The 12,650-nt window shown below is 35.4% G+C and overlaps 1 protein-coding gene across 1 annotated transcript in view; it reads left to right on the top strand.

The window, feature by feature from the left end:
- RYR2 (ryanodine receptor 2) overlaps window positions 1-12,650 on the top strand; it is a 448,094-nt gene that overhangs the window by 293,439 nt on the left and 142,005 nt on the right. The window contains exons 49-56 of the mRNA XM_063082911.1: window positions 830-999; window positions 2,267-2,487; window positions 3,796-3,886; window positions 5,996-6,136; window positions 7,538-7,701; window positions 9,971-10,049; window positions 11,605-11,694; window positions 12,491-12,628. Coding sequence (XP_062938981.1) covers window positions 830-999; window positions 2,267-2,487; window positions 3,796-3,886; window positions 5,996-6,136; window positions 7,538-7,701; window positions 9,971-10,049; window positions 11,605-11,694; window positions 12,491-12,628 — 1,094 coding nt within the window. The remainder of the gene's footprint in view (window positions 1-829; window positions 1,000-2,266; window positions 2,488-3,795; window positions 3,887-5,995; window positions 6,137-7,537; window positions 7,702-9,970; window positions 10,050-11,604; window positions 11,695-12,490; window positions 12,629-12,650) is intronic.

Below are 12,650 nucleotides of genomic sequence, written 5' to 3'. Positions count from 1 at the left end.
TCATCTTTCCCTGAGTTCTGCTTTCTTCAATATTGCATTCATATGAAGAATTCTGTGACGTTATTTGTAGAATCTTACAGTGTGTTATCAGTATCAGTTTAGCATAATTATCATATTGTCAAACAGCAGATCAGTTCTCCAGTATTTTAAACTGGTACATGATCCCATAATTCCCCATATCAGTGGTCTTTAACCTGTGAGCTTATAGAGTTATTATGAAGGATTCACTACTCTATAAAGTCATTAAGCATTGACTATTGCCAGAGAAAATAATACTTCTCTCAAATATGTTTTAAATGTTAAGTGCTATCATGATTAATGAAACATATTTCTTACGAGAGCCAAACTGGTTTCATAGTGTTATTTCATCATTTTGTAATTGTTCTAAAGCTGTGAAAATGTAAATGTACCAATATTATCACATAGGAGTACACGAGCTCATTAATGTTGAAAACAGGCTCTCCTTCTTGAAAAGAGTATAAACCCCTATTTTGCATTTGAACTTTTCATGATATTCACTCCTACTTTTACAAGGTAAGTTTTGGATGCCTTTTTGTTTCTTTCTCAGTGTCTAATATAATGTTATGTCTTTATCATGTATGTAGCTGACAAATGGATGCCCAAATAACATTTAAATTACCTTGGATTTAAATGGCACTTCCCTATTTCCTCAGCTAGCTTCTGCACTTGCTTGGGGGTAGTAGAAGAACAGAAAACGATCTCATTGACAGCTTTATTTGAGACATGAGAAGGCTGGAAAGGAGCCATTTGTTATCTATCCCTGTGTGGCCCAGCCGTTGACACCAGCATGTCCCCTTTTCTCTTTTAGATGGGAATGTGGTGGAGCCTGACATGTCTGCGGGGTTCTGCCCAGATCACAAGGCAGCCATGGTTTTATTCCTCGACAGGGTTTACGGAATCGAGGTTCAAGATTTTCTCCTGCATCTTCTTGAGGTTGGCTTTCTGCCAGATCTCCGGGCCGCTGCCTCTTTAGATACGGTAGGATTTGAACAACTGACTTCCTCCACTTTTGACTCTTCAGTCTGTGCCTTACAATATTCTTTCATATATATTCATTCATTCACTTATGGTCAAAAACATTAATGGGGTATATGTCATATTTTCAGGCAAGCAGTGGGTAAACAAAAAATAAAGTAGACTGTGTCCTTGAGGAATTCACTGAGTAGTTAAACTGATAACCTCAAGAAACTGCTGACCTCTGGCAGAATTCTAATACTGTAAGAAGAGGTCCATATAACCCAAATTTGGTAGGTCACAGTGACACCTGTTAACCTCTTCATTGCTAACCTCTGAATATGCCTAAACAATTATGCTGGTTCTCAATGAAAGCCATTAAAGTATTAAGAAGATTTAATGGACATTGTTGAGTCATGCTAATTACAGTGCCATCCTGGTGTCTTCTTTTATTAAGGTACAGATAGACTGAAATCTGTACTATATATTCTCCCACATGGTGAATCTGCCATTATTACTGTGAATGATCTGCTCTTTGAAATATTGTAGAATAACCTGAAGTTCCAAATGTTATTGTACTAATTAAAGTAATGCCCACTTTTATTAATTTTTTTTGTTTTATTGATTAAATGGGCCTTTTGGACTTTGAGGAAAATTAGATCTCAAGTTGACAGTAGTCCTTTTATGATATTCATAAGAGCAGAATCATAAACATGAAATGCAAATTTCTGTTTTCTTTGCTGGGTGTGTTCACATGGAATTCTGAACCTAAATAGTATAGATGGTAAAATAGTAATATAATCAACCTTTGATTGTTTTGATGCTGGTGGACATGAGCAGAAATATGAATAATATTAACAAATAGAATTCAGAAGGAATTTATGATTGTGAGATCTGTTATGAAAGTAAAGGAAAGCATTGATATCTTTGATATCTGGGCCGGCCCGTGGCTCACTCGGTAGAGTGCGGTGCTGATATCTTTGATATCTTTAGTGTCTTCATCTTACATTGAGCCTACCATTGATAAAACCTGAACTTCTTGGGCTTTTTTGAGGAGATAGATGTCATTTCATTCATTTTTTTCTATTTATGAGCTGTCAGTTGACAGTGGATTATGTTTAGTGGTAAAGATCATACGAGCTGCATTATCAGTATCACTGAAGAATACATTTCCATTTGTCATACTCTTGTCATTTCCGACATAGGGAAATTATATGTCAGCATGCTGATCCTTTTGAAAGTTGTCTACAGCCAAACACAAATGGCTTCCTACTCTCTAATTCCTTTGTAGGCTGCTTTGAGTGCTACTGATATGGCCTTGGCCCTCAATCGGTACCTCTGCACAGCCGTCCTGCCTTTGTTAACGAGATGCGCCCCTCTTTTTGCGGGCACAGAGCACCACGCTTCCCTCATTGACTCGTTACTTCATACTGTGTACAGACTTTCTAAGGGCTGCTCTCTCACCAAAGCGCAACGGGATTCCATCGAAGTTTGTTTACTCTCCATTTGTGGGTAAGTGGGCAACCGTATGTCAACTTCTTCCTTAAGAAAGGGAATGTACCATGTGGCCCTTGACAAATTATTATGGTTTTTAAAAACAATTTCTGTACCAAATAATTTCTGCCCCAAATTGATTCATTTTAGGTAGTCCTGTGTACTGAGGTATGCGTCCCTCGGAGCACCCTTGTTCCTGGTCAAGGTTGGGAGTGCCCCTCCAGGCCTCCCCAGGGCATCCAGCTATTGGATGTAGAACACTGTTCTAAATGTTGGGTGGGACGGGGGCGAGGCACGCTGACTGTGTGAGCCCCCAGCCCCTTTAGGTCAAATAATAGATTCTTCCCCTTTTGACTGTGGATGATGATTTTAACTCTTCTTCCAGAAGAGAAAAGAAAAAGGGGACTTATTAAATATTAAATATAAAAAATATAAAAGGGGACTTATTAAAGCATACTGATGTCTGGCTGTGATGAAGGCTGAATATTTCCTCCAGCCTGAAAAACCACTTCCGTGGGTAGAAGTGTTCAAATTCTGTGAAAACCAGAAATATACCTCTCCCTGCTGAAGTCCTGTCAGTGACAGCGACCATTTCTCAAGCCCCTCACAAAGGTGATGGTTCCTTTCTCATTGGTCAGAGACTCTTGGCAGTGAAGACCTGCATCCTGGCAGTCCCAGGTGAGGGAAAGGTTTTCCCCCACGGTGGAGTGTGTGGGTTGAGAAGGCAGATGGGGCTGAGGGAGGTGGACAATCAGGAGAGCAGTTCTGTAGCTTCCCTGACCTAAGATTCTGTAAAATGGAATCAAAACACCTACCTCACACAGTTTCTGTAAGTCGGATGAGGTGAAATGCTTGGCAGTGCCTGATGTAGTAGAGGTCACTCTGTGTTAGTTTCTCTCCCTTCCTCCTCTGGCGTTATTACTTGCTCAGCCATGTGTCCTCCCTCCTGTTCCTGCACCCCCTCTCCTTTCTGCTTCTGGCCATCTGCTGCAGTGAGGGGAGAAGCGTTTACTAAAATAGTGGGGGAAGGTCTTAGCGAACGGCAGGGTCTGCAGTCATACATGGTTAGGAAGGGAAGGAGCAGAAGAGAAACTTCTGTAGCAAGAAGCGGTGCTCTTCAGATCTGGGGGTCAGAGATGAACTGGAAAATGCAAACTTACATGAACTTAAGTAGCTCCTGGCTAATCTTCAGACTAGGAACACCTAATTAATACCATCTGAAGAGAGGTTAGGTACAGGTCCTTAACTTATAATGTAGCCCGATGAATTATCTGTTTCATTTGGACACATTTCTCCTTATTATGAAAATTGTCTTTGTTTCAACAGCCAGTTGAGACCTTCGATGATGCAGCACTTACTCAGGAGATTAGTATTTGATGTTCCATTGTTAAATGAACATGCCAAGATGCCTCTTAAGGTAGGTATAGGAAATGTTTGTACTTATTTGATTACTGTTTTTTCTGACTTTGTTTACTGTTATAATGTGTACATCTCTTAGATGCTGGGAATTTCTCCTAATTATTGAAATGGTCATACTCGTATGAGCTATAAAAATGTGTACATGAACCTGAAATAAAAGTAATAAAATACCATAGATATCCTAAGATTGTTTTGCACGGAAATCAAAGGGAAAAAATGGGCCACAAGAAAAAGATAAGCGAAGATATTTATTCTTAAGGTAGAAACATGGTGATAGGCCTAGCCTAAAATGTTATTAGCAACTTCAAGGGATAAAGAGCAAGTTTTAAAAACAACATTTTCTAAGTTGATAATCTCATGAGAGACTCCAAATACCACTTCATAGGGTTCAAAGATAACCTCTCAGTATGTGCTGTTACAGTTTGACACATATTATAGAAAAGTCAGTGACGTTTTCTCTGCCCAGCTGTACTATTCTGTTCATGAACGATTAAGTCTCATTCTGTCTGACTGACTTGGTAATATCTTTCTATGAGTTAATATCCTAAATATCTAGACTGAGGATAGGACCATCTGAGCATCAAGGTTATGTGGTAATTTAATAGACTTCACGGGTGACCTCTCTGCAGTGCCATCTAGTAGGCGTCATTTTTTCCCCCAATGGCCATCGATTAATAGTGCTGTCAAAAATTTAAATGAGTCTATTTTTGAGCTGTTAAACTGAGCATCCCTGGATATTTAGCAAAACTAATCTTTCTCTATGAAAATTGATTTTGGTTTAATGAATCTAGATAAATTAATGAATTAGGAAAATTATACTCATATTTTTGCTAAAAATCCCATTTCTACAGTTTTTATCATCTAGAATAGCCCTTGTCATGCAAAATTTTCTTGATACAAAAGAGATGGAAAATACTTGAAAGAAGATACAGTATCATATTCTAATATTTATGCAATAAGATTCTTTTACATTACAGATATTTTGATATTAATTCAATCAAGTTATATCTCAGTATTTCCTCATTTGGGATTCCTAGATAGTGTGTATGTGTGGATGTGTGTGTTTGTGTTTCGTAACTGAAAGGGAGACTAAACAAGATGAAATATTTCAACCCGAAAACATGTAGTTAGCTTTAATAATAATATTCCTTACAATTTACTTTCTTCCTTGGATATAGAAAAGAAAGTCCAAAAATTTATATTTGATTCCTGCAGATCATGTTATTATTTGGCAAATGTAGATCAAGAATAAATTATCCAAAGAGTTACCCAATAATTGAAAGACTCTATCCTTATCTTTGAACTCCCAGCTTAATTCTGAACAAACAAAATACACATAGGTGAAAACCTAAGGAGCACCATGGACTCTCAGTAAGGTAGTAAGTTGCTTCTATAACCACCAAGAAATGTAGACATGAAAATGTTCCAGGTAGAGCAGTTGTGGAGCTTTATTTTGAGAGGTAAGTTTTGAAGCAAATCATAAAATATGATGGTTAAGAAGAGACAGAGAGGTAGAAAAATAATCACAGATGTATAGTTCCCTGGTTGTACCTCTAGGTTGCCTTGACAGCAATCCCTTCATTTTACCGATGGATTTCAGGAAATAACAATTCATAAAATTGTGAGTAAATGATAGCAACTAAAGTAAAACTCAGGAATACATAGATATCCAAATAACCTCATAAAGAATGCTGTTCAAGATAGAGTTATTTTTAAAATTGGGCATTTGAGGGCCGAGCCCGTGGCGCACTTGGTAGAGTGCTGCGCTGGGAGCGTGGCGACGCTCCCGCCGCGGGTTCGGATCCTATATAGGACTGACCGACCGGTGCACTCACTGGCTGAGTGCCCGTCACGAAAAAAATGACCAAAAAAAAAAAAAAAAAAAATTGGGCATTTGATCATCACATAACCATCAGTGTTAAATTTTGTAGAGACGTAGTATACAAGGTAAATAGCATTCTCCAAAAGAATGCATATGGGATTGGGCAGTTTCACTCCAGTTGACCTTATTGCATAGCATTAGAATGCCATATGAGGAGAAATGGAAAAAAAAAATATATAAAAGATGTCTTTAGCTCTTTGCTTTTATAATTGTTTCCCCACATAGCTGCTGACAAATCATTATGAAAGATGCTGGAAATATTACTGCCTGCCTGGAGGGTGGGGAAACTTTGGTGCTGCCTCAGAAGAAGAACTTCATTTATCAAGAAAGTTGTTCTGGGGCATTTTTGATGCCCTGTCTCAAAAGGTAATGTTTTATAGATTTATTTGAATTGATAAAATGATAAAAGCCACAGGTTCTTGATAAGGTATTATTCCTAGTGGAATAATGTCTTTACTAGACTTAGTTTTATTTTTTCTCTTTTCTCAACTTTATAACAAATGCTTAGAATGCAGTTTACATTGATTGTTTATAATCAGTATGGAAGCATTCTTCTTGTTATCATAGCACTGTTTCTGAATTTAAAATGGCTAATCATTTCAGGAAATTATGCACATGGTTGATAAATTTCTGGTTCATTTGTACTTACTTGGACTCATACTGTCCCTAGTCACCTCTTCAGTCTTTTAGAGCCTGAAAAAAATTATGTTAGTTTAAAAAAAATATTATGAAATTATAATATTCCAGTGCCTACTGACATCTTCTGCTTTGCTGCTATGGAGATTTAAGTATCTTCACTAGGTATTGCTTTGTATATGTGACATTCCCTTATAGTTGACATATTTATAATGAATAGTTTGTATATTTCATGGGACTGGAAGATAGTAATTTCAGAGAAAAACAGAACAGCATGTTGTTTATGTTTACACTTAAATTAATCAAAATCAGTTTAAATTCCCAGATAGACATTATTACATAACTGGAATAGTGTAACCACAAGTTTGCTACATAATAGTGAAAAGTTTATCTGTGATCTCATTTGATAGCTACATTTTGATGCTGTTTCTTACTCAATTTCCTGTGGTAAACAGTCTTTTTAAAATAATGTGTAAGTATTTTTAGAAGCATCTGCAACATTTAAAATTGAATATTTAAATTTAGATAATTTACACAAGCATTATTTTTGATTTTTTAAAAATATCTATAACTACAGATTTAACTAATTATGTAATTAATATACAAATATCTATTTTCAGAAATTTTTATCATGCCTATTTCCCACAGAATTTCTTTCTCAGTTCAGAATTTTATTTCTCATACCTTTGTAGTGCAACCCAGATCAGTTAAAATTTCTCACTCTCCGGAATGTTATCCTTTATGTATTTTTCCTGTATAACCACTATAACGTGATGCAGCAGTAATCTGTAACTAACTATAAGGAATACAGTCCTCATTTACTGAGATTATGTTTATGTTGTAAAGACATTTTATATAATTTAGAATACTCAAGTTTATTTCACATATGGGAGAATAAACTTTTGGGGATGCAGAGATTTTATTTGCCATATGCTGCAGTTTCTCTTATGTTTGATGGGAATTCAGGCTATATGTATCATTTTCTAGAGAAAGAATCATCAGGGAGTTAAGTTAGCCCAGAGTAATTCAAATTTTCTCCTACAGCAGTATATTAGCCATGGGGATCATGCTGGCCACTTTTGCTACACAGTAATATAGTAATTTTTTCTTTGGTCCTCAATTTCTTTCCAGAAATATGAACAAGAACTTTTCAAACTGGCACTGCCTTGCCTGAGTGCAGTTGCGGGAGCTTTGCCTCCAGACTACATGGAATCAAATTATGTCAGTATGATGGAAAAACAGTCATCAATGGATTCTGAAGGGAACTTTAACCCACAACCTGTTGATACCTCAAAGTATGGACTCTTTCTATTGCAGCAGATTTTTATTGTAAATGATGTGTGAAGTCTGAAATTGAATAAGGTACTAAAGTGAACTTTCTCTAATACATGCCCCCTTTGAATTGGTATCCTTTTAATAGGGGTCCCTTTAATTTATCAATGATAGTAATAATAATAATAATGATTATGGTAATATCAGAAACAGACAAGATGTACCTTCTAGGATACTCTCAATATAATCAAGATTCTCTGTATAGAACTACATGATGATATCTATAATCATGAGAATCAAGTATATCAGTTATATTTTTAGTTGAACATTTACCCTACATGTTTATTAATAACTACAGTCATCCTCTGGATAGCATCTTTTACTTAGAATGATCCCAGCATGCACTGCAAAGCTGTTTCTGTGAGTGGCAGGGAATTACTTCACCCATCACCACATCTGTGCAAGGCCAGGGTGAGCTGCTGATGGTCAGCACCTTAAAGCACACACAACATGAGACTGAAAGAAGTATCAAATGAGAATTTTTGTGGACAATTTGGCATGCAGTTACAATGCAGTTTGACAACCTTAACCAAAGACTGAATGACATTGACATTAACATTATGAAACTTCTTACATGTACTGAGCTGCATAAATTGTTATACAAATAGGGTGTTCGGGTTCTTCAGGTGTTTGAAGTCTCCACATTTTGTTATTGTTGTTGTCACTGTCTTTAAGTAGGACCGTGGTTCCCTATTTTCAAGGAAAGCTGCCTCTCCATACCACATTATCTTATTGATTCCATAAGCAATGGAACTCAGTGACTCAGCAAGATCAGTTGTAGCAGGGTAACCACTTGGTAGTTCTTATCCACGGCTTCTGAATTTGCTTGGGAGTTCAACTTTGAGGCTTCTGGGCGGCCCCAGCTGGCTTAGCGTCTATAACCAGAGTGGTATGCTGGTAGTTTGATAATGTCTTGAATTTGCATGTTTGATATTTGATGACAACCTATGAGAAAAGACCGTACCCCCAGTATTTGGCTTATGTGATAATCCTTTGTATCTTTTCCAAAGTAAGTAAACCAAAATACCATATGTTCACATTCCTACATGGGTAAGTTTGTGATTTGCTAGCATGCAATATAATACTGGATTTTAAATAACAGCAGAACAATGTCATGGTTTTGGTGTTGATTAATTAAATCCAATTAATTCATAAGTGTTGGGCATGTATATTAATTTACCTAAGATCACCCCTTTGGGGTCTTCTTAACAGATACAGGTTTACATGGTGTTATCAATAATTTTCACATGATTATAATTTTTATTTATTGCTTCTTAAGTATATGTATGTCATGTAATTCAATTACTGACTAATAACTTTGCTGGAAAAGAACAGTAAACCATCTCATTGTATTAGGTTTTATTTAGGATATTTTTCCTTGGTTTTATTCAAAATTCTATGCTTGAAGTTAATTGCTTTAATAAGTTATGTTCATTAATGGATGGAATTATATTGATATTTAATATTCCATTCTTAGACATATTTGATATTCCCAAGTCTTGCATTTACCATGAGACTTGGTCATCAATTGCATGCACACTTCCTGTGTTCAAGGGATTAAATATTTATTTAAAAATGAAAAATCAAGAATAAATGTTATTAAAATCATAAAGCCAGAATTAGTTAATTGCTTTTCCCTACAGTCAATATTAGTAACATTTAGAATGTTATATATAGACCATTAATATTTAAAATCATTAGTGCATCACTAGTTGTATAAAATTAATTAAAAAATTTAGTACATTTAAAAATCTAGCAGGTCAGATTTCAGCAGTCTTCTTATCTATTTGTAGTTGTTGCAGAAGAGCCCAAAGTCAAAAAGGGAGAACGACAGCAAAGAAAGAACATGGGAGAGACGCGTGTCTTTAAGCTTGTAGACTAACCTTTTCTTACTTTAGGGCTTGTTTTTTTCTTTTTTGTATAATTGATTGCCATCATCTTTGCATATACTTGAATTATTTTACTTGTATTATGTATATTTTATTACATATAATTTGTTATATTAACAAATAATAAAATATGAATCAATATAAGATGAGCGGATAGAACATTATCTGCTTGACTTTTCTTATATTGCCTTAATAATATGAAAAGTAATACTTCGTTAAAACTATTTTTTAACAGTTATGCATTGAATGGGATCTAAGCATTTACGAGCTATGAGTAAATTATTAATATGATTTCCTGTAAATTCTGTGAAAATCAAGCTTTTTGCCTATATTTTTCTCATAGTATTACAATTCCTGAGAAGTTGGAATACTTCATTAACAAATACGCAGAGCATTCCCATGACAAATGGTCAATGGACAAGGTAAAAGTCAGAGTATTGCGTTCTGATTCAGTACTGTCATTATTAATAACTGGTCACTGTGCAAATAGTTCTGACCATGATAATTTTCTATTTTAAAGTGAGAGCCTTATCTCAACTAGGAGCATTTATTTACAGTTCGCTCGTATAATATTTAGCTAGTTCTGCTATTAACGCAAGTATGATATACATCTGAATAAGAATATTTGTTCTCATAAAAAGCCCAATTTTAAGATTTCAAAAGATCTACTAATTATATTAAAATATAGTTTCTAAACATATATTATTCACAGAGGTAAAAAGTATCAATCACCATGGGCTTTAGGAGGAAGAGGATACCCCGGGTCTAGAATTCACCTTTTAAGGAAACTTTAGTTTTATATGTAGTTTTGCATTAGATAAAGTCTTGAAAACTCTTAATCAGGATTTAATTATTGTTTACCCTATTCTTCTGCTGTATTTCTTACTACCAAGTAGATCTGCAGTTTACTTAAAATAGGTTACATTGGCCAGATGACATATCTTATTTGTGTTTTCAAGAAAAACAACCCAAGTGAGAAAACTAAAGGAGTCACAATCTATGAGATAATTCCTACATATTATGAGATTTTCTAAAGGAAACATTATGCCTGAGTATTCATGTTAAATTGATCCTAGTTTAAACTGAAGGGAGGATGGTTAAAATAGGTTGGTGAGGGAAACTGTGTTGAGATGGTGCGAGAACCTAAAATACGCACGTGCTGATTTGGTGAAGTCAGAGTTAAACTGCAGAGTCCCAAAGGACGCTTCTGTCCTGTAGCAACTCAGCATTATCATGAAGATGTTAGATTCAGTTTCAGGCTTGCCCCAGCCAACCAGTCCCTTACTACCTCTGCGAAACAGTTTTTTGTTTATTTGTTTTGATAAATGTGTGGCTCTTTTTTTCAGTAATTAACTGATGCATGAGGTAAGCCAGTAAGGATCTGTTTTTATAAAGATGCACTAAGTCTTGAGCTGATGGAGGTGGTGATGGAGAGGAATATTTCAGGAAGGTAGTCCTGAGCTATCCTAGTCCAGTGACTCAGACTCCATAGGCAGACATGAAATGGTATAGAGAAGCAGTGACATGTACAGATGGGCAAAACAATGTGGACCAAACATGTTGAGAGATAACCGGATGAAGGAATGGGCAAAACAGTAGCTTTATTTAGAGAGGCTTCCGAGAGGCATACTCCAGTTTTCCTGTTAAAAATGAATACTTCATATACACGTGTCACAGGTAGGGTCCCATAAACATCATCCCTGTGGCCTCCTTGTAGGAGTCACAGACCTGGGTCTGCTTAAGGAAGACAGGGTTCTTTAATCTCTGGGTAGAAAGACTTGTTCCAGATGATTATTAAAAATAACATTGATTAAGATGGAAATGTTTATATTGACTTATGCTGGATAAAATTAAAATTTCAATCTTTATCTTGGTTCATTTAGCTTTATTTTATGAAATATACGCTTAAACACATGTATACCTACACTCTCTAAAATAAGTACATGTAAACAAATTTCGATGTTTTTGTTTTTTTAGTTGGCAAATGGATGGATTTATGGAGAAATATTTTCAGACTCTTCTAAGGTTCAACCATTAATGAAGCCATATAAACTATTATCTGAAAAGGTAAGGGGTTTTGTTTGGTTTTTCGATTTTAAAGTTTTAATTTGGGGGGTAAAGTTATTTCTTCGTTATATAGTTTCTTATTAATGTCTTTACTTTGTATTTACTATTTTTACCTTTATTCAAAGTTCTTTTATCTTCTTATGTTTTGTTTTTTTCTCTCTATTCCTATTTTCTGTCAGTATTTTATTGGTTATTTTCTCTTTAATATTTTTCTTTTCCTTTTTGATTTTTATTCCTCTTCCATATTTTTAAGGGCATTAGAAAATATTCTTATTATTACACTTAAGAGTTTCTTAATGAGGGATGATAAAATAATATTTTAATATCCTTATTATGTGTAGGCTTTCATATACTTTACTTCTTTGGGAGAAAATGAATATTGTGACAAATGAAGCAAAAAGGATTTTCTAGTGTGTGCTTATGAAGGAAGAGTTACGTCTCTCTTTATTCAGGTGGTTGAAAAACCTTCACACATGAATCACAAGATCTGTCACTGTTTCCTAATCATGTTTCTCCTCGTTCTAGTTTCTGAGACATCAGGAGCTGGGAAGCTAAAGGAAATTGATCTCCATGCTATACATTGAGTGAGCATCCCATTTGGTAGCACTAGTCAGGCTAGATCTCAGCTCACACTCTGCTTTTTAGAATTTTTACTTTCCTTTTTTATTTTTAAATAAACTATGCTAATCAAATTTTTAAAAAATGAAGACAGTCTGTTTTAGAACAAAGCATTAAATATTTTAAATTTTCACTTGGGTTCATAATATCCGTGTTTTGTTTTTCCTTTTTTCCCTAGGAAAAAGAAATTTATCGCTGGCCAATCAAAGAATCTTTAAAAACTATGCTGGCCTGGGGTTGGAGAATTGAGAGAACCCGGGAGGGAGACAGCATGGCTCTTTATAACCGGACGCGTCGTATTTCCCAGACTAGCCAGGTAAGAAGCACAATGATGAATC

The sequence above is a fragment of the Cynocephalus volans genome, chromosome 18 (assembly GCF_027409185.1).
Source record: "Cynocephalus volans isolate mCynVol1 chromosome 18, mCynVol1.pri, whole genome shotgun sequence".
Lineage (NCBI taxonomy): Eukaryota > Metazoa > Chordata > Mammalia > Dermoptera > Cynocephalidae > Cynocephalus > Cynocephalus volans.
The sequence above is the reverse complement of the archived record's forward strand: the minus strand, read 5'-3'. Positions and strand labels throughout refer to the sequence as shown.